Source organism: Myripristis murdjan, chromosome 9, assembly GCF_902150065.1.
Source record: "Myripristis murdjan chromosome 9, fMyrMur1.1, whole genome shotgun sequence".
Taxonomy (NCBI): domain Eukaryota; kingdom Metazoa; phylum Chordata; class Actinopteri; order Holocentriformes; family Holocentridae; genus Myripristis; species Myripristis murdjan.
The window spans coordinates 31,204,064-31,225,805 of record NC_043988.1 but is presented as its reverse complement, the minus strand read 5'-3'; the positions used below and the strand labels follow the sequence as shown (position 1 = coordinate 31,225,805).

The following is a 21,742-nucleotide window of genomic DNA, read 5'->3' as shown; positions in this document are numbered from 1 at the left end:
GCCGACTTAGACCTTGTGGCACAAAAAAAAAAGGATCCACAAGCGAATGAAATGGTTCAGTTGTCGCCTTTCCCTCTGTCACAGATCAATAGTGATTTAATATTCCCCTCACACCTCTCATAAAAGTGTCAGAAGAGAATCACACATCGCCACGGTCCCTGTGAAGGCCTGCCGTGCCCGTTTAGATCCTCGTCTCGCCAACATGAAAGCGTCTGCGCACGTATACAATATCAGAGTCAGCGAGTCTTTGGCGCAGGATTATAATCAGCTTTTCTGCAATCGAGGAGATGGAATTCGGGTCAGAATAACAGGATAGAGAGTCTCAAATGTTCAGCGCGCAGCCGTGAATGAACACTTAACAAGGACACACACACACACACACAGTGACACGGATGCGAAGCGCCGCTCTTTATTTGCATTCAATTCAAGGAACTCAAGGGCAGTGCAATTAAAATGTCGCCAGTGAAATGACCAGAGGCGCTGTCTTTGAAACTAGAGGCTATTTTTTGCAAAACGCGATGCACAAAACCTCATCATATCACATCATACAAGCAAACAATTCCTGCAAAACTCTTTTTTTTTTTACAATAAAGATTTGTCATACATGTAGTAAACACACATGCACACAGGTATCCAAAAGTGTGTAAAGTAGGGATGTGTATTCCAAACATAACACACTGTCAGTGCAAATAAGGGGGAATTTTTTTTTTTTTTTTGTCCACAATGTTCTGCAGTAACTCCTCAAACAACAAAAGCACAGTATAAAAAAACAAAAACTTATTGAAAAAACAGGAAAAAAACATGCATAAAATCTCGCCTTCTTTATATGTTGAGAGCCATTAGACTTCACCTCCTCCTCCTCCTCCTCCTCCTCCTCCTCCTCCTCGCCCTCCTCCACCTCTCACCCGTCTTGCTCTCTGTTCGGCCTCCACTGTTCCCCAGACCAAATGTTCACCTGTGGCTCGAGCTCTGATTTGTAAGAAAACTCATTATTTAGGTAAAAGCGTTGTCACAATTCTAGATGTGGAAAGGCAACGGGCAAAACAGTGCAGCGATGCAGACGCCAGGGTTTGTAGTTTTGCAAAAAGGCTGTTATAAAACGACCAACTGAGCGTGAAGCAGAGAACGTGCATTCAGCTCGACTCACTCGGTAAATGCATCGGCTGTGAGTGTTAATGGTTTGCAAAAAAAAACATCAGTAGGGTCACCAGGTCTAGCCTCTGCAGACAGGTCTCGGTGAACGGTGAGTTTGGCATCACCTTCGATGATTTTCTTTGCCGATCATAGAATCAGTTGTTCATCTCTAAACCTTCTGATTTTTCCAGGACCACATTTTTCCTTCTTCCTCTGTTTTCCAAGTCATTGTTTTTAGCTTCCAAAGTTTTTATTGGTTTCTCAGCTCGGTGGAGATCTCGTTGGTTCATCTGTAAAGTCTCCTCTAACGTCGAGATGCTCTGTTCAGCTTCGTTCACGTGGTGCGTTTGAATCTCAAGCGCTTGGACGGTTTTGTTTGTTTGTTTGTTTGTTTCTTCTTTCTTTCATAGTCGATACTTGAGAAGTCACATTTTCCGAGCGGCCGTCGGCACCATCAGTCTAGACGGCTCGGTATCTCGGAAAGCTGGGATCTTACCTCTGACATCATCTCAGAGAGTGAAGGATGAATATCTTTGCGAGGAGAATCTGCGCCTGTTTGTGTTTACATCACTTTACGTCTTTGATTTGTCCTTGCCATCGTGGGTTTTCTCTGTTTTCTTAAGCCTTTACTCGCAACTTGAGAAAAAAAAAAAAAAAAACACTATGTGGAGGTAAAAGTTTGAACTGAACACTGAGACGCAGCCATCTTCCTCCTCCCGCGGCCCTAATCCGGCTTGTTTACCGAACGACTGTGCTCTCTCCCAAACCCGGCTGACATAATCTGGATCAGTCACAGTCACAGATGAGAAAATCCCACTTGTTTCCAATGCTAATCAACTTCCAGAATTTGATTGGGCTGATCTGCATTATTTTGCCTCGTTTCAGAATGTTTATACTTACTCCCTGAACAATGTCTGAAACAAGTGAAACTGCACTAGAAACAAGTGGGATTATCTAATCCAAGACTAACCAAATAACAGTAATAGAATAACAAAAGTACACCATCAGTGGCACAGGATGTAATGTAAATCAGCAGTCCCTGTTTTTGAATTGTAATTTATTTTAGGCTGGATTTTACAATACAAAATATTTTATTGTCCCTGTGTGGAAATTTGTCTTGGACTCAAATGCTGCACACATAAATGTCTCCATAATTGCATTGAAACAAACTTCATATAAACAAAAACGAGCACCAGCTGTACCAATCACAACAATCAATAACCCATAATCCGTATTGCACATAACAAAAATATTTGCACATACTTTGCAAAATAACGCATATTGCACACATCCAGTGGCGAACACCCAGAAACCTCTGCACAGTCCCCTCAGCTTCAAGCAGCATTGTTTAAAAATATTGATAAAGTTAGGAACAAATGAGTTTTTAAAACAGTTTGCAGTGATTTTTCCTTTAATGTCGTTCAATCGATTTGAGAATTTTCTGTAACTAAAAATCAGATCTGAACATGTGGAATCAGAAATGTGAGGTGTGAGCCACAAACGAGTCACTGTGCACTGTCTTAACGCTGGCCTTTGAGGGCAAGCTGATCTGTGTGTGTGTGTGTCTGTGTGTGTGTGCGGGGGAAAAGGACAACACACGCTGTAATGCCTGCCTTCCTTGAAGCGGCGGCTCCAGGCGGCTGCAGTGTTTCGTCGAGGCCAAACGCCGTCTCAGTGTCACTTCACAATCAGCCGCTTTTCTTCTCTGCTGCGAAACGTGGCGCCCATCTGCAGCGAGTCCCACTCACGTTTCCTCCTGCAGCACAAAGCAGCGAGTGATGGAGTCCGCCGGCCTGGACTTTGAAGCGACACGGCCGTTTTTGGCTCGCCGTGTCGTGCAGCTCGTGCAGGCTCAGGCGGCGCTCTCAGGGCAGGTTGGGGGGGCGCGAACATGGCTGAAATATGTTTTTATTCCCATTTCGGCTTCCTTCTGCACCCCGCGTGGAAGACACCGCCACGTTGCGCAGTGATGCGTTTAATCTCATTGAGAAATCAGTGGCCTACACAAAATGAGACCCACTGTGACACTTTTCATGCCACTGCTTCCAATTACTCCGTCCAAACGCTCCTGATGGCTAATGAGGTCTTCCAATGCAGTGGCGAGGTGTGCAGAAACTGGGCAAGCTGTTGATTCGCTCCCTGATTGATTAGAAGTCCCTGCATGGTCTATTAAATACTGGCACAACAACACATTCGCCAGCGCTAATCATGTGTGTGTGGCATGAGATGACACACATCACGTAGCAGCCTTCACAAGCCCTCGCAGGCTGCCGGCAGAAAGCGTTCAGGGCCTGTTTCCCAGTGAATTCAAAGCCACATTCACATTTTCATCGTTTTTAAAGCTCGATTATTTTTCCCCTGCCTGCCTACCAGCCTTTTAGAAAAGCTTTCCTTGAATTTATTTCCGGACCGCTCAGGCACTATCTTTGAAACTATCGGCTATTTATGCCAAACTCTGCACACTCAAAAAAAAAAAAAAGAAAGAAAAAAACCCCCAGCAAAACATTAATGCATCATCTGCAAAAGCAAACAACGCTCGCACACAAATCATCATTTCAATAAGCCGATGCAGCATCAGCTACGCACAGATAGTATAAATGAAAAGCCTCCTCATCCTCCTCTTCGTCCTCTAGCTCTCACCTCTTTTAGTCTCTGTTCAGTATCGGCCCCCGGAGCAAATGTTTACCTCTGCCTCACGGTCTGATTTAGAGGTTATCCAAAAGTGTTTTTTCACGTGCGTCACTGTAAAGTAGTGTAGCGCTGTAGAGGCCGATGGTTACAGTTTTGCACAAATTACAAATTAAGTTGCAATTTTATGCTGAGGTTTTGGCCGGACCCGGATGCAGACACAGACAGCAAGTAGGCTGAAAAAGGGAAGGATTTATTGCAGCTGAAGTTCTGGTAAGACAGAGGAGGAATCCCAGAGGGAGATGGAGACTGAAGGGCTACGCTGGCAGGCACAGGGGGGGGCACGGGGGCCGGAGGGATCCCGGGCACAGGGAGACATGGGGACACAAAGGAGACACAAAGGCAGCACAGAGAAATAGTTTGCAGAAAAACTCAAGCGGCCAAGAAAGAAAGTCTGTCGCAGGCTGAACAATTTGGCGATGAGTGGAGGGAGTGCCGGGGTTTTTATACGGTTTGGTTGATGGGTTGATTGAGTTAGCCAAGCCCACACCACACACACACACGCACACACACACACACACACACACACAGAGACAAACAGGGGAGGAGAACACAAGAGGAACAGGAAAAAAAAAGAGAAACACAAGGAAAACTAGAGAACGTGCATTCAGTTTTGCATTATGAATCGATGAATGCATCGTCTACAAGATGGTGCTTCAAGATTCACTGTTAGTGTTTCAGCATTCACTAAAAAAAAAAACTAAATCGGTGCGTTCAGAAAAAGCCTGTAAAAGAGACGGAGGAGGTGTTTTGGAGTTGCAGCGGATGGGGCGAAGACGCACATGGAGTCATTTACAAGATAAATACAGGCAGGGTATGAATATGTTCCAGATCAGATACAGTGAGCAGCACCGATCCCTGAAGGGGAAATTTGATGCGACCGGCTGATTAAAAGCAAACAACAACAGGTCAGAGCCGGAAAACGACGAGAGGCCGAGGTGTGAAACAACGTGACGGCCGCTGAGGATGAAGCCCTAAAGGTTTTCAAAAAGCGTTTTCTCACGTTTTCCAGGCGGCGGTCCGGCTACCTGCGGAGAGAGTCCTGCGCTGACCTGGCTTTGCTGACTCACCCTTTTCTCTGTACAGCCTCCGACGCACTTCCCCTCTTTTTTTCTTTCTTTTTCTCTTTCTCGCTCTTTGTGCTTTTCCCTTTTTAACAGTGTGATTAGCTCACCTTCTGCTACGGTCAGCGCTTGCTCTTTGAAGTCAGCTTGGTTTGGTCCTGGGCTTTGCAAACAAAAATTTTGCCATGTTTATACACACACACACTCACACACACAGATGCATTATGCTTGTTAAACTAAAAAAAAAAAAATGTGTTTTCCATTCCAGCTGGTATATGGACTGGCAAGACCACAATTAGATGCTGACGGAGAGTTCTTGCTGTATTTAGTGGAGTCAGAGCTGCGTCCTGTCAGCAACAAGAGCACGCTGAGCGGATCCTGCGTGCGGTATTTAGTGGCTTTCAACGCAACACACAACAGTGGGTGGACAGGCCTGTGATTACAGCCGTTCATGGTGGCGATTTATATCACAGACCTGAGAGAGGGATGGTTTTTGTTTCATTGTCGCTCTCCTCCTCCTCCTCCTCCTCCTCTGAGAGCACGAGGCCGGCGTTCACAGCACAGGGGGGGTGTAGCACGTCACGGATGCAGAGACTTAAAGAAAAATGCTATTTCTGTGCCCCATGCGCTGTTTCATGGCTTGATGTTTCTTTTGTCTGTGTGTCAGGTCAATGAGATTTACCACGATGAGTCACTGGGAGCCCATATCAACGTGGTGCTGGTGAGGATGATCATGCTGGGATACGCCAAGGTGAGTTTCGGAGGCTCTGACCCGAGCCCTCTCGCTGCTGCTGATGTTGAAAAAGTATGGGAGATGAATGTGATAAATTACAGGACTTTTTTTGTTAATGCATTAGAATTACCCACCGCCATTACTTCAATTTGTTTGGACAGGAGAGAGCACAAACTCTGGAAACTCCGGTGTGGAGCAAACAAATGAACCGTGGTCACAATGAAAAGTCGGCCTCAGTGCGGCTCCTTATCAGTGAGAGTGTAACAGTCCGGTCATTTTATGAAAAAACCGAGGACAAATTGCAAGAGAAGCAAACTCAACTGATTTTGTATCCTCAGTTTGTCCTGAGTGAGGGAAAAAAGTCCCAGGAAATCCCATTGGTGGAAAGTTTTGAAAATCACCTATTTATGACCACATATTACCAAAAAACACTGTTTTTAACACACAGGGGAATTGGGTTCAAAATTTGACTTCCAGATATCACTATAAAAATTCACAAGTTGATTACACACACAAAGACAAGAAAAAAAGTCAATTACAAGTTCTTTGAATTATTCTGTTTACACATGCATATCACACATTATCTGATTTGATATGCACTAATAAGGAATATAAGGAATAAATGCCAGAACAGATATTTAAACAGTGAATTAAAAGGTTACTATATATATAGTAACCTTTTAATTCACTGTTATATAGTAACCTTTTAATTCAAGGTTACTATATATATATATATATATATATATATATATAGCAACCTTTTAATTCACTGTTTCATAAATAGGTGATTTTCAAAACTTTCCACCAATGGGATTCCTTGGGACTTTTTTTCCCCTCACTCAGGACAAACTGAGGATACAAAATCAGTTGAGTTTGTTTCTCTTGCAATTTATCCTAGGTTGACCCCAATTTTGGCCTAAAATTACTGGACTATAAGTGAAAAACAAGACATAAAAGTAAACACCGCTGTACATTATGGGGTGAAAGCGGACGTAGGTGTGTTGCTTTTCATCATTTTAAATTATCTAAGGCGTACCATGAAAAGCACTCTGTAAAAAAATAGATATATATAGAATTATCATTACTATTATCCAGTATTGCACTTCACATCTGAATCTGAAAAATCAAATTATAGGTGTGAAAGCCCCCTGAGGCCCTGTAGACTTTCATCATCTTTCCCTCAGTCCTTCATCTCTCTCTCATATTGAATCAGTGCAGATTTTATTTTAGTTGCTGTCAATGAAGGAAGAGAAAAGCGTGATACATGTTATTACATTTCATAAAGATTTACAGGCCTACCATTACTTCATACTTACACTTCACACTTTTATATATCATTTGTTAATTATGAGGAATATTTTGCAGTAAGGGTGAAACACGGAGGATTCAGCCTGTGGATGTGTCATCACTTTGTCTACACTCCGCTTCTCCCGCAGTCTTTTATTTAGATAGGAAAATAGTTTAATTGCTACAGCGGAGGAAAGATGGTTATTACAGCCTTGTGACGCATGCTGGTGTCAAGTGCAAATCCGCCGGTGATGGACCACGGACGCCAAATAGCAACGTAATTGCATGCAGATTGCAGGGTTCAAGCGTCTGTCTCTTTCACACAGGCCTGCCCGCGCTCGCGTACACAAAATATAAAATCACAGCGCAGGGCTGATAGTGGATGTTACATCTGCTTCCCTGCCATTTTTTGAAAGTTTGTGTGTAGAAAGCTGAATAAATTGCTGTCAAGCCGTGCCTGCTATTCACTCGCTATCACCCGAGTCGACTGTGAATGGCGCTCACACCATTCAGGGTTAACGATGCATGCAGTTTGGGTTGCCGGCAGTGTGCTGATATCTTTATTTTAACCGCCCCTGTTTGTTGGTGGCGTTCCCTCTGCAATAACTAGCCTGGTAAGAGCTTTGACCGTGGATGTTTGCCGCTCACGCCTCCTCCGCCCCTCTTCTCTTGCCTGTCAGTCCATCAGCCTCATCGAGAGAGGAAACCCGTCGCGGAGCCTGGAGAACGTTTGCCGCTGGGCGTTAGTGCAGCAGAAGGCCGACCCCGATCACTCCGAGCACCACGACCACGCCATCTTCCTCACTCGCCAAGGCTTCGGCCCCACCGGGATGCAGGGTAAGGCCCGGGGATACGCTCGCAAAAGGTTTCCATGAGTCACAGGGGAGCACACATGGCTCGCCTGGAGTGTGATGCCACTGCGATGTCTGGTTCCTCTCACTACAGTTACAGGAGATTATTCACAAAGCATACCAGTAAGAAAATGCTGCAATGACACGCTTGCAGCCTCTTTATTGGGGTGAACTCTTAGGTTTACCTTTGGTGTGGGCTGTCGTGGGGGGAGCCAGGTTGCCCTTGCCCTAATTTTCAGTGATGACATCTAATTCTGATGTGAGAGCCAAAGAAATTATTATGCTAATTTAGTCCTGAATATCTAACACATATGCTACTGATCGTCTGTGCCTGCGTGCAGCTCCAGTGAGCTGATTTCAAGACGTGGCAGAGTTTCAAAGAGAGGGAAAATTCTCATCTCCAGCAGTCTGCTGGTCCAGATTGGCCAAGATTGCATTGCGCGAGCAATTTGTGCATTTTTCTTTGCCTCAACTGCCCGAGATATGAGGGAGAGTTTTGGTCTTATTTACGAAGAAATTTATGCAAATCAAGTTGTGGTGCAAACAAGCCCTCAAAAGAGCACTGCTCAAGCAAATAGCCCCATTCATCACAAATTGCAAGCACAAATTGCATGCTTTAGTGTGGACTAATCCCCCCAAAGCAACACAGAGCCAATTTGTAACTGGAGCATTCTCTGATCTGATTCTAGAAGGGAAAACTCCCTCCTTTTGCTCGGAGACTCGCCTGTGATGACGCCCACATCTCTCAGCAATCACAGCATCCAATTTGGCCCAGGACTGTATACACACTACTGTAATTTACAGGAGGCAATTTGCAAGTGTTGTGAAGTCCTAATGAATTGGGTGCAGCTTCAATGTGCGCACGGCCTCACCTACTCACAGATACTGTGTGGGTCAGAGTGCAACGGTGATGTTTTACTCGCTGCCATGTGACTACACTGAGTCACTAAGACATTTCTGGATTTTTTTTTTCATCAGTTAGAAAAGTTTACAGTTATTTACTCTCAGAGTCAGGGTTAATGTCAAGGTGAGAGTAGGTGGAAACGCCAGGTTGGAGCTAAAAATGGGTCACGGTTCGGGTTTCAGTTCACATTACATCTTCTGTTTTGATGCAGCAGAAAAGATTTGTGACTCTTGGTTAAGCACCTACTTTTTTGTTTGATTTGTTTGATTGAGGATTAACTACAGAATTTAGTAAACTGCATCGCTCCATTCAAGTTCTGTGGGATTAACACTGGACCGTCCACATAGTGTTACCATTACGCATGCAAAGTAATGAGATTTTCTGTAATTTACTTGTGACCATGACCATGACAGGAGCAAAGAGGATTTAATATTGGACCATTGTTGCACACTTTACTCTCTCTGTGTGCACTCTTAATGAATAGCATGACATTTTGCAGGGTTTCTCAAGTGGCATGGAAAGTCATGGAATTTTGCAAAGTCAATTCCAGACGGAGGAAATCAAGGGAACAACAACAAGTCATGAACGTAATGGAATTTTTAACCAAACAAAAATAATACAGAATCATAAACTTTAGTAGGATCTCTGCATCTGAAGTGTGTTTTAAGTGTTGGTTAAGGGTGGAAAAGCTTTCATTTATATAGGCCAGGACATTTTAGCCATGGAAAGTCATGGAAAAGTCAGGGAATTGTCAATTTGACATAGAGTGGAAGCCATATTCGTATGTCGTAACACATCACTGCTCCTAGTATTGAGTCTGACTTCATTTCTTTGAAATCAACCAAACAAACCACCTTGTCAATAAGCTCATAACACCCAGCCGGCTCTGCCTCCTGCAAAAACAAGCGCCAAATAATCTCTGCCACCCACTGTTTGAATTACCAAACAGTCTGGTGAAACGCTCTATGCACCGTGCAATGCCTGCCGGTGTGTTTTTATGAATCGGCTCTGCATTATTCACAAAACTCATTCATATTCACACTCTCATTTACAAATAGTCGACATAAATCCCCAGTACAGCAATACAGAATGAACAATGGATAAAGACAGCAAGGAGGAACAGAGTAAACAAACTGACCATACATTAATATGGTATATACATCACTGTAGCATACAGTTTATTTACGTTATATGAAGATATCTGTTTTTAAAGCAACAGCACAATAACACTCATCTGAAAATACTGATTTTAATTTATTGGGTTGGACGGTGCGTCATATGATGATAATTTTTTAGTTCCCTCACCTATTTCATCGTACAGGTGACCTTGGAACCTGGCTGAAAGATTCAAATAGAGAAATTAATGGATACATAACTAGATAGCTAGATATATACCCTAATGCAGGGGTCTTCAACGTTTTTCAAGCCAAGGACCCTCAAACTGATCGAGTGATGGTGCAGGGACCCCCCTTCAATATATATTGTATAAAATTGTGTTTTATATTAAACTGGGCCTAGTGACATGTAGAAATATACCTTGTTATTGCGCATTCAATGCTAAGCTATTCAAATAATACACAGGTTTATTTATTCAAGTTTTTATTGTAAACGTGCAAAGTAAAGTGACAACCAAAAGGTAAAGTGGAAACAAAATTAAGTGGTGGCTCATTGGTGCCACTGCCATAAATAAACATATCTGTAACATTGCAAACAATACTGAACTATTAAAGACGTTTAAATTTGTGGGGAAAAAAATTGGGTACAATTTTTTAAAAAATATATTTAAAAAATTGTCTAATCAGCCAAAAATTTCACAACCCCCCTGCAGTACCCCTAGGGCGTCTGCGGACCCCCTGTTGACCTCTGCCCTAATGTATTTACACCATTAGACTGGCCGTGGTCTACAGTCTAATGGAATTCAGCTTTTCTTTGTATTCCTGCTAATGAGGCTATTACCACTAAGGTCAGGCTTTACTAAGTCTTTATTTTAAAGATGTTACAGCTGCACACAGGAAGAGTTTTATGAGGCATTTCAAGAGTCTAAATCACAAATTGGGACTGCAACAAAAAATGGAGAACCGGGTAAATTTGCCATGTTTGCCCAAATTGTTTTCGAATGTCAGGTAGGGTCACTGATGGGAAATTGTCTCTGCACACGGGGAGTAACAAAACAAACCTTGACCAAAATATATTAAAAAATGTATCCGAAAAAGAAGCGAACAAGCTGCTCCATCCAGAGAAAGTTGGGCTCATCGGTAATGAGTGAACTTTGTACGAGAAACCTGGACCCAAGATGTTTACTGATGTTAGTTTCTGGGTAATAAACAGTAAATGACAAAACATGTGCTAAAGTTTTATTTTGTACTTTTTATATACACTTCAGCGTATTTTGGTGACTGTCTAATGGAAAACAAGTAGGTATTTCAGCCAGTAATACACACAGGTTTGTCCAGTTTGACGTCCTGCTCTGTTCATCACAGAGCAAACTGTGATTATTGTGTTTGGAAGAGGAGAGGAGTCTATTAAACATGTTGATGATCTGAGCTGCCGTCAGAAAATGAAGGCTGAGACTGTCGCCACTGAGCATCTCCAGCCTGTAAACACAATCATGAATCTTCTCCTCAGGGAGCCAGCTGATTCTGAGACGGCTAATCAGGATAAGCCTGAGATCAACTGAGAAGTCCTCTGATGCTCCGGGTGAAATATTGATTCACTCCACGGCTTCAGATCTCTCCATTATCCAGCAACTCAGAATGCAAGTGTTGACGTGCTCTCCCTTGACCATCCCAAACATAATCTGTAATGCAAATCTGGTTTTATATCACTATTAAAAGCTCAGAGGGACGGTAAATTCAGGACTTTCAAACTGGAAGGGCGTGTGTGTGTGTGTGGGGGTTGAAGTTTCAGTCTTTGGGACCTTTTTATTATTGATGCTGGAAAAGCTGGAGGCTCCGGGCGAATTACACCGTCTAGCAGATATTGACAGCCTGTCGTCCTGCTCATTTTCTCCACAGCAGTCAAACTGCAACAAGAAGAGCAAACCAGCCAGAGTCAGTCAGTCTGTGCACAGTTAAGGACCCATTTAGCTTGCTTGGTGCCCCTTTGATTGATCTCTGGAGGGGACAAGAGGGAAGGAACTCAGTTGTGATAATGTTTACAGTACACATCAGGCAGTATGTGGAGCATTTATTTTAGTGGGGTTCATCTGGCCAGGTTAGAAGAGTGGCGTTCAAATTCGGGTAGCACCAAATAAATAGACCAAGACCCCTTTGTGTTATGCATGAACACTGAATTTGAACCCAGCACTGAGACAGGGAACTGGTGCAAGAAACAAATTTATTGTAATGACAGTTAAAGAGTCTTGAGAGCCAAAGGATGGCTGAGGGCGAGCGAGCAGAGGAGACAGAGTGAGTCCAGAGGTCCAGGGTGGGGTTTGGGTCTGGAGTGTGTGGCAGGCTGGTCAGGAGTGAGATGGAGGGTCAGGGGTCAGGGGTCCGGGGTCAGGTGGGGTAACTGCAGGCACAGGAGACAAGGATTAGTAAAGAATTAGTAAAGCTAGAGGTTGACTGACTGGCATTGTATATATTATATGTATGTATGTATATATGTATATATATTCATATAGCTGAGTAGATGATGATTAGCAGCGGCCACCCAACGCCTGCACACCTGATCCCACTCCTGTAATCAAACACACACACACACACACACACACAGAGAGAGAGAGAGAGAGACCCCTGCTATGTAGAAGCAGAGGGCATGACGTATATCAGGTTTAGCAATTAGTGACCAAAAACATTAACATATATAAAAAAAAAATTAGTATGTGTTCTCTCAAGTATGTTTTACATAATGCACACTCACATTATGTTTTAAAATCACTTAACAGACCTTTAAGGGTGTGGGTTGCTATCTTGTGGTTCAAGCGTCAAAGAAAATAAATTAGGAGTTTTGACGTAATCCACGCTTCGCTTAAGTTACAGGAACTGATTTTTTAAATCCACCTACCATCACAATTTCTCACTTCACAGGATGACAGATTAACAAAGCTAGGTGCAATAAACAAGCTACGTATCCATGTGCCTCTGGTTTGCTTGTAACTGGGCAGTGTGAACTTAAAAAATTAAAAATTGTTAGCAAAGTTAATGAGTGAGGTACTTTATGTGTCTTGTTGTGGACATAAATAGCCCTTTAAATAAAACAAACACCTCCCCAGCTCATCATCATCTTAGGCGTCAAAGTTCTTGTCGGATTCATATTTTTCCCAAATGTCACATTAAGTATCAGTGGCTCTGGCTTGTCTACAGGTGTGGTTATGCTAGGCAAGGGCAGAGGGAAGTTTTTTGACAATCATAAATAGCCTGTTGCAGCTCCTCAGTGTCGTCCAAAACAGCTAAAGTGTGTGTGAAATGTTGATAGTTCTTATATATTTCATACAGATAAAATAGCCTGAGGTCAAACTGACCCCAAAGAAACACTGATGCATACAAAATGTGTACAGGATATTGAAAACATATTTCCATGTCCTGCACTTGTCCCCATAAAATTAGGAAAAGTCATGAAATATGAAGCAAAAAAAATGTATCATGTAAACAGAGGCATTAAACATTAAACCCTCGTATGTCTGGGGTCAATCTGAACTCAAACATTGGAAGGTTAAACGATCTGATTACCAAAATGCAGCAATGTGGACTTTTCCACTGTGGCTTGGGCCAAAGAAAATAAACTGCAGGTGTGAGTGCACCCTGAAAGATGATTCATGGCTCGTGTGGAAATGGATGAAAATGGCTCGCAATGATGCAACTGCGGCCAAAATGACTGGGTGCCATTCAGATGATGCAAAGTCGTGGCTGACCTGACATTTTACCTCAGCATCTAGCGGGCAGAGATCAGCCACCAGCTGCTGCACCGGCTCTTGCAGCTCCACTAAAGTGCTGTCATTTTCAGGCAAGTGGTGGTAGAAAAAAAAAAATAGAAAAACTTCAAATCACCCTGACTAAGAGCCATGCTTGACATTCTCCCTCATGGTGTTTGACTCCAAATCAGCCAGGGTGATAATGAGCTGGCAATTGAAGAAGAAAAAAAAACAAAAACAAAAAAAACAAGAGGATGCATCTCTTGGCCAGATCTGATTGCATGACCTTGTGGGGGCATCAGCCTCTAATCAGCGATCCGCCTCTAAATGGAGGGCAAGGGGGTTCAATCCCGTGTGGCTGCAGATGCTGAAGAATCCTTGAGCGAGACATTTACCTGCTCGAGTGGCCTTCAACAGCTAACACTGCACCCCAGCCCCCGGGGCGAAACGAGAATATTGAAGGATCAATGAATGATATCAATAAATGTGCCAAAACCTGCCGCATCCATAACGAGAACAGACTGTTTCTGGAAGAGGTTTAGCCTGTGTAGAAATTGTGGTGGGTTGGTGAAGCCCATATTAACATATATATTATACGTATTAACAGTTTCTGAACCCGATTCTCCATTCACTTGACATTGTGCCCATTTTAATCAAAACTGAATATTTAGTAAGAACAAGTTTTATACTGAAAAAAAAAAAAAAAAAAATGTCCGTCTCAGCAAGTCACTGCACTGCAAAAACTCAAAATCTTACCAAGAATATTTGTCTTATTTCTAGTCAAAATATCTCATTACACTTAAAATAAGACATGATCACCTCAGAAGTGACTTGTTTTTAGACAATTTTCACTTGTTTCAAGTGAATTTTCACTTGAAAATTCTCTTGTTTCATTGGCAAAATTTGCCAGTGGAAAAAGTGAAAATTCACTTGAAACAAGTGAAAATTGTCTAAAAACAAGTTATTTCTTCGGTGATCATGTCTTATTTTAAGTGTAATGAGATATTTTGACTAGAAATAAGACAAATATTCTTGGTAAGATTTTGAGTTTTTGCAGTGTGAGTCACATATTCATTAGGCATGATTTTGATTTTCTTCAAACATGTGAAAAAACCTGGCAGTGGGAATTTACTTCCAGTATTTTCTTGAATGAAGGGTATTTTTCTTTATCGTAGTGGCCTGATCTGCTGCGTCCTGCCTCGTTTTCACCACATTTAAATTCCAGAAATAAGTGAAACTACATCAGTAACAAGAGGGATTATCTCATCCCCCCGGCTGATTTTTTTCTCTCCCCACTTGCATTAAGTAAAAACAAGATTTTAGGCCTGACTAAATTACCTACAAGATGTAGATGTTTTTTTCTCTTTTTATTTCCGTGTATCATCTACATGCAAACCCAGTATCTCCGGTACTTAAAGGCCCGTGGCGGCCTGAGGCCTCACGGTGCATGCTGTGTGTGCTTAATTGATATAATCCATGTGCGCCTGCTTGAATGTTATATCTTACCTCAGGAATTTAATTGAATGATGTTGTGAGATGAATATTAACATTTCATGGTCCAGTAAACTTGCTGCTTGTAATTTGGTAGATTTAGCATCAGAGCTGGGCGATATGGACAAAATCAAGCAGCATAACTTTGACCAAACACCTCAATACTGATTTTGTGACCCTGGTGGTGGATTAATAATGTATTTGCACCCAGAGATTTGTGATAAACACTCATTTGTAAGGAAGATCTGATGACTGAGCAGATAATAGACCAGCTCAACGAGTTTAATATATTCAGAAAATTGCATCCCTTTGCTGTAATGCAGACAACATTTATGTCGTATTAGAAAATCCCATACAATATTCAGTCTCATATCACACATAATATGGCCCAGCCCTACTTCACCTGTCCTCTGTGCAGCTCTTCTCATATTTAAGGGGCTGGTTTTCTCCCCACTAGTAAATTGTGAATTTTAGTGCTTACAATGCAAAACAAGCCTGTATTGTTGTATTTTCTCTTTTGCCTGGATCACGGTGTGTTGAACTGGATCTTCGGCTCTCTGTCACTTGAGCTTTTGAAGTTTCTATCATCTGTTCCCAGTATGAGGCAAAGAGTTTCAGTCCTCTCCTCTCTTAAGTGTGAGAAAAATTGATTGGTTTGTCACAGCCACCATCAACCTGTTTCTGTTTGTCGCCAGCATGTTCAGGGAGAAACAACATGCAGCCAAATAACAGTTTCTGCCTGAAAATCAGCCAACAACAATTCTCACAGCTACCTATCAGTTATTTTTTTGATGCCATCAAGAGCATCTTCGGTCCCTGTTGTAGGACGTCACTGGCCAAAGGCAGAGCTACTTCAGCGACGGTCTGCAGGGAAATCATGCAACAATCATTTCTCTGCAGGCTCCGTGTTAGATTCTGATCATTTTTGAGTGGGTCTCCTGTTAGATTGTGACTTCCCGTAGTCAGAGGACAAAGGTTGAGAGGCTGACACAAATGTAAAGGCACGCTTGCTAATAAAGAATTAAGATGCCATCCCTATAGAGCAAAACACTGTTGTTTCAAATGACAGACCTGGAGGACCCAAACGCAGGAGAGTTGGGCCGATCAGATTTGTCTCTCAAATCAGATTTTTAAGACAGACTGTTTGCACTGTTATTTGCAACTGAGCAGGTTGGAACCTACATCTGCATGGATTGCTACAGTGAGGATGTAGGAGTCAGTAACTACGAGCGCTGATGATGCGGCTTTCCAATGCAGAAACAGGAGAAGTGTCCAAAAAATCAGATTTGAGCGGCCAGAGCCTCTAGACTGAGACACTTCTGTAGAAATCTGATCAGAGCTGCATTTCAAATCACCTGCAAATGTCATTTGGATCTTAATTGCAAAACTAGTAGTATTAGTAATTTTTATTTATTTATTTATTTATTTTATTATTTATTTTTATTTATTTATTTATTTAATTATTTTTTGCTGTCCAGACTTTCTAAAATCAATCTGGACACACCCCCCCAAAAAGCGAGCTGGCTTGAGGTGACAAATATTTATTAGCAGGAGGCAAAAACACTTCTGAGGCGGGGCTGAGGAGATCATGCAGGGCAGGCATGGAGGAGATGACACGCTGACAAGACGACAGGAGGACATGAGGGACAAAAAGAGCACAGAAACCTCGAAAATATATAAGAATATATGAGTCGAACAGAGAGTCAAAACACCCAAAATACAAAAAAAACACGCTCAGAATCAGCTTCAGAAAAAATTAATAGATCCTGGAGGGGAAATCGGCTCAGTTGCAGTTATTTAATTCTCGAGAGATAAGTTAAATGATAAGAAATGTAAAAAAATGTGCCAAACAGATTTGTTTAAAAAAAAAAAGTATGTGCATTAAGTCTAAATATGTACATTCATGATGCAAACTAAACTCTTGGCAAATTCCAGCGGATCGCAGTGGGTCCTTAAACCCCCGGCGTAGCTGATAAGTATGAATGGAGTCATCTGAAAAACCAAGCTGCATGTTTTTGTGTCACATGAATAAAAGATTTCCGCACGTTATTCTCCCCGTTTTCAGATTCAGATTCACCGCTCATCGTCCTCTGTAGTGGAAATTTGTTTTCAGTCTGCGCACAAAAAATAACATTCAAAACAAGACAAGAATATCATAACACCACAAGTCTATTACACGGCACAAAACCCCTCGTTTTTTTTAAAGATTGGTGGTCTGTATCTGCAGCCGGGGGGGAGGAAGAAAAGTTATGAAAAATACAATTATTCTTGTAGTAGCTGTTTGAGAGGAAGACCATTGTGCACAGCTCTGGCAACTATAGTAAACATGTTTATTTCTTACAAGGAATAAAGAAGAAAAAGTGAAAAAATATGTGTTTTGAAGTGCGAGGTCACATTAGCTTTAGTGACTTTTTTTTTTTTTTTTTTTACATATATTATTCTCCAAGAAGGTGAACATATGAGTGCTGATGATAAGCAAGGTCATCTGCCGTTTACCTGTGAACACCGCCAAGGCTTTTCTCGAGGGGAAAACAAAGAGAAAGACATTCGGAAAGCTCTCAGAAACAAATTTCAACTTTGCGAATGGCTTCAAAGGGATTTCACAAAAAAAAAAAAACAGTCTCAAAAAGCCACAGGCGAAAACAAAGCGAGGTCTTCCAGGGCAGTTTCTTTTATGGAAATGCAGCGAGAAAACTAGCAATAACCAAGTCAGTATTAACTCTAATGGACAAAACTTTCTCTCCGAGCCGCTTTTATGAAAACATCCATTTAGTTTGCCTCAGTGTGTTTCACTTGTATTTGCCTTGTCGCTCGAGAGACGCGAATGCAATCTGCAAACGTATGTAGGATGAATTAAATTTCTTCGCATTTCCTTGTCAAGTTTCTTTGCCCCTTTGTGTTTATTTGCAGTCCTGCTCTCAAGACTTTCCCTTCGTTTGCACGCCAATGTCTCCTCGTTACACAGAAACAACATGAAATGGAGTAATCTCAATCAGACAGGATGCGATCTGCGTGTGCGTTCAAACGCCGGCCCGCTCCATCAGCGTCGCTCGGTAATGGTTTCCACTCTGACTGAAGGATTGTGCAGGGATTTTCTGGACAGCGCCAGTAACAAATAAAGGACTACAAATGATCTAAACTTGCCTTTTTCCCGTCCCATTCCCTCTCCTTGTCAGTCTCCTCCTGTTGAAAACTTTCCTTCCCTCGTTATATTTAAACTTTCTCAAATCCACCTGTTCCGTCAGCTGGTTCGTCCATACAAACACACGCTGCGCGATCGAGCTTTGTTCAAACCAAAGGACTTTTATTTTAAATCCTCATGGAGGTTTCCAAAGATACCAAATAAATCCTACTGAATTCCAGGGAAACGTGTATAAAATGATGCACAAGGCAGTTAGATATTTTCTGTTTGATGTGATGCTGCAGGCATAAAACAATGAGATATTGGGTGCCAGTATTTCACTCAATTGAAGTTTTTGTGTGTGTGTTTTCTTGGTCACTTTGAAGCTACTTAAAGGTAAATTTAAGGCACAAGAGTCCACGGGTTAAATGTCTTTGCAAAGCAGGGCCACAGAGAGAAAGTCGGTTTGGGCAGAAGGAACACTTTGTTTTTGCAGCGACACTAGAAAAAGCTTTTAATTCACATCATTTCCCCATGACGGTGAATGTTGCTCTCACTCTTTCTTTCTGTCTTTCTTTCTTTCTTCACAACAACAACCTGTGCTGGTTTTCATTCGGAAAAAAAGAAGATATCGACTTCCCTGTTCAATGACACATGCCCTCACGACTCTTTTTTTTTTTTTTTTTTTATCTTTTTATGTTCCTCTGTAATTCCATCACTCACTTCATCACCACCATTCTCATGCTTTCTCATTCTCCCGCTGTTGGCATCCTTTTTCTTTTCTTCCCCCCATTTTTAAACTCCAAAGCATGTTGATTAGTTGATTAGATGACGAAGAAAATGATTAGAAGTGAGTTTAATTTGATACTTGAGGCCTGTAAGGAGAATTGTACACACTCAAATAGAGGAAGCAAAGTTTCAGAGAGCAACTGGGGGAAACTGAACAGAAACACTTTGTACCCAACACACTCCATTCAATTCACACCATGACTTTATGCTGCTGGTGACGTGTGTCTCTCCAGGACATTATACAGCATGTCACTGTGAAATAGAAATACTGTTTTCATGCATCTTATTTTTCTGTAATTTTTTCAGTTTCAGTGAAGTTTTAGTCAATTTTCATCACGAGCTTGTATTTACGTTGCCTTAAGTAAGGCTTTGTGTCTTTTAAAGGCGAGATGAGCTCAGAACTAAAGTATTGTGAACGTTTGCAGCAGTCAACATGTAAAATAAACAAAAAATGAATTCTTTCAAGCTTGTATTTGCATGGATTTGTCAGTTAGTATTAGGTTAATGTAGACTGAAATTGACTAATTTCTCCATAAAGGCAAAAATGGCATTGTCACATTTTATCGCAATTCTGTTGTTCGTAATGGTTAACAAGGCAGTCTTAGTTTTCTCTGTTTCTATTTTATGACAGTATTTTAGGAACAGCAAAAAACTTTGCACATCTATTCCTCAGGCAGGTGCGTCGGAAAAGGACAAACCAGTCCAAAGTAATTGAAGGATAAATTCCCGCACACTGGCCAACTTCCAGAATAAAGAGTTTATTGCGACAATCACTTTTTGCACACGTCTGATATAAACATTTACATACTCAATATCAATATACAATCACGGCAGTATCAATACACATAGGGAGAGTACAATACAGTCAAGCAAAAAACACACAAAACGTATATATAAGGTTGTGACTGAATACATTAGGTCCTAATAAAAGGTAATGGCTAATGATTGCAGTCAGTGTGCAAAAAGTGATTGGTTGGAGTCACACAGCCACTCCTATTTAAGATGGCTTCTTTTGTTGGCACAAACATTTGCTTGAAAAAGGTCTATGACCGAAACGTCGCAATAATTTTGGAAGATGGCCAGTGTGCGGGAATTTATCCTTCAATGACAGTATTTTAACAAAATTTTGGAAATACAGAGATGCTCCCATGTTGATGACACACATGACAGTAATGTCACTGTAATAACACTGCAGGTGAGATGATCTGACCAAGACAAGTTAAGTTATGATGTCTAATTTAGAAAATTTGGTTAAGAGGAGATCTGAAGAAAATATTGTTTTATTGGAAGTCAAGGCTCATACCATCATAACACCGGGCAAAGGTCAAAACACGTCGACCCAGGTCAACATTCACAATATTGTGCCAATTTTTTTTAGGTCTCCTTATATTCCGGCTTGGTTTTGCAGTGTTGCCTTGTTTAGTTTCTGACGTGTTTTGTTGCTTTGCTGCACGGTGAAATTCTTGTGGGAGAGTGCGTCTAATAAATTATAAGTAGACTGGAGTATTCCCTCGCAGCTCGCCTGCAGAATCACTAAACACTCGATGATGTGTTCAGGAAAACAAAACCAAAGAAGACACACCGCCAGGGAAACACTTTTTTTCTCCAAGTTTGTCCAAGTTTTCTCCAAAAATGACTTTATATCAAAATGAATCATCATTAAATGGACAAAGAGTGAGTGATTTGCTCCTTCCCTTGCTGCAGTATTTGTACAGTATGACCTACCTCCTGTTGTTTTTTCCACAAAACTCTCTCATATCCATTCTTATGATGTGCATACATGATGCACATCCACACACACAAAAACATACATCAGTAAACAAACATGCAATCAAGCTGTGTGCTGCTCAACAACTGGGAGTGATTTCATGTCTGTGCTGCAGCTCTCATTTAGCTCCAGATCATTTTCTCTTTTTTATATCTAGCCCACTTTTACACCAATCTGTGACCGCATTATCACATATTCAAACGATGCATAAACAGCTGACGATATCACAAACGTGTACAAGATGGCAGAACACACACACATGCCATGGAATCTCTTGCTTTTACACCCCATGTAACCTGAAGGCGAAGAGCCATTTCGGCCGTGTTAAAAGCTCTTTATGCTGTAAATAAATGGATTTTGGCAGGAAGTGCTGGTTGTCTCATCCAACCTAACACCTCCCTCTCCTCCCTCCACCCCCCGGGCTCTGCTGCAGGTTACGCTCCAGTGACAGGGATGTGTCACCCGGTCCGCAGCTGCACCCTCAACCATGAAGACGGCTTCTCCTCGGCCTTCGTCGTGGCCCACGAGACCGGACACGTGTAGGTTCCTGTTCATATGCATATGGATGTGTGTTTGTTTGCATCCTCTGTGTGTGTGTGGTGTGTGTGGTGTGTGTGTGTGTCCTCCTCCTCTCAAGGTGACACTGTGTTGCAAGTGCAAGAAAAGTAATTGTCCTTCCTTTTAATACCAGGGTTGCACGTTATTACATATTCAGCGTAAACATCCTCCTCGGGTTGTTTTTTTTCTTTTCTTTTTTTTATGATCTCAATGGTAAGTGGCATCAAGGACCTTTGAGTCGATTGGCCTTGAGCGCTTCGATGGCGAGCATCTTCCCCCCTTTATTGAATTTCATTGTTTATCAAGCCCCCGCCCTCAAACATAGGGACCGAGCCGCCGTTTTGTTTTATATCGCGTGTCATTTCTTGGTAGTGACTCAGATGATTTAGCTCCCTCCTGCTCCTCATCCCTCACACCCATCTGCTGTCCAGTCTGTATGCGCGTTGTAGCATCTGTTGTCTCTGCAACACATGCTACAGTTAGCCTGGAAACACCACAC

General features: G+C 42.0%; 1 protein-coding gene across 1 annotated transcript in view; it reads left to right on the top strand.

Moving 5' to 3' along the window:
• Positions 1–21,742, top strand: part of adamts3 (ADAM metallopeptidase with thrombospondin type 1 motif, 3) — a 170,495-nt gene that overhangs the window by 99,916 nt on the left and 48,837 nt on the right. Inside the window, exons 5-7 of the mRNA XM_030059711.1 lie at positions 5,554–5,637; positions 7,587–7,743; positions 21,119–21,224. Coding sequence (XP_029915571.1) covers positions 5,554–5,637; positions 7,587–7,743; positions 21,119–21,224 — 347 coding nt within the window. The remainder of the gene's footprint in view (positions 1–5,553; positions 5,638–7,586; positions 7,744–21,118; positions 21,225–21,742) is intronic.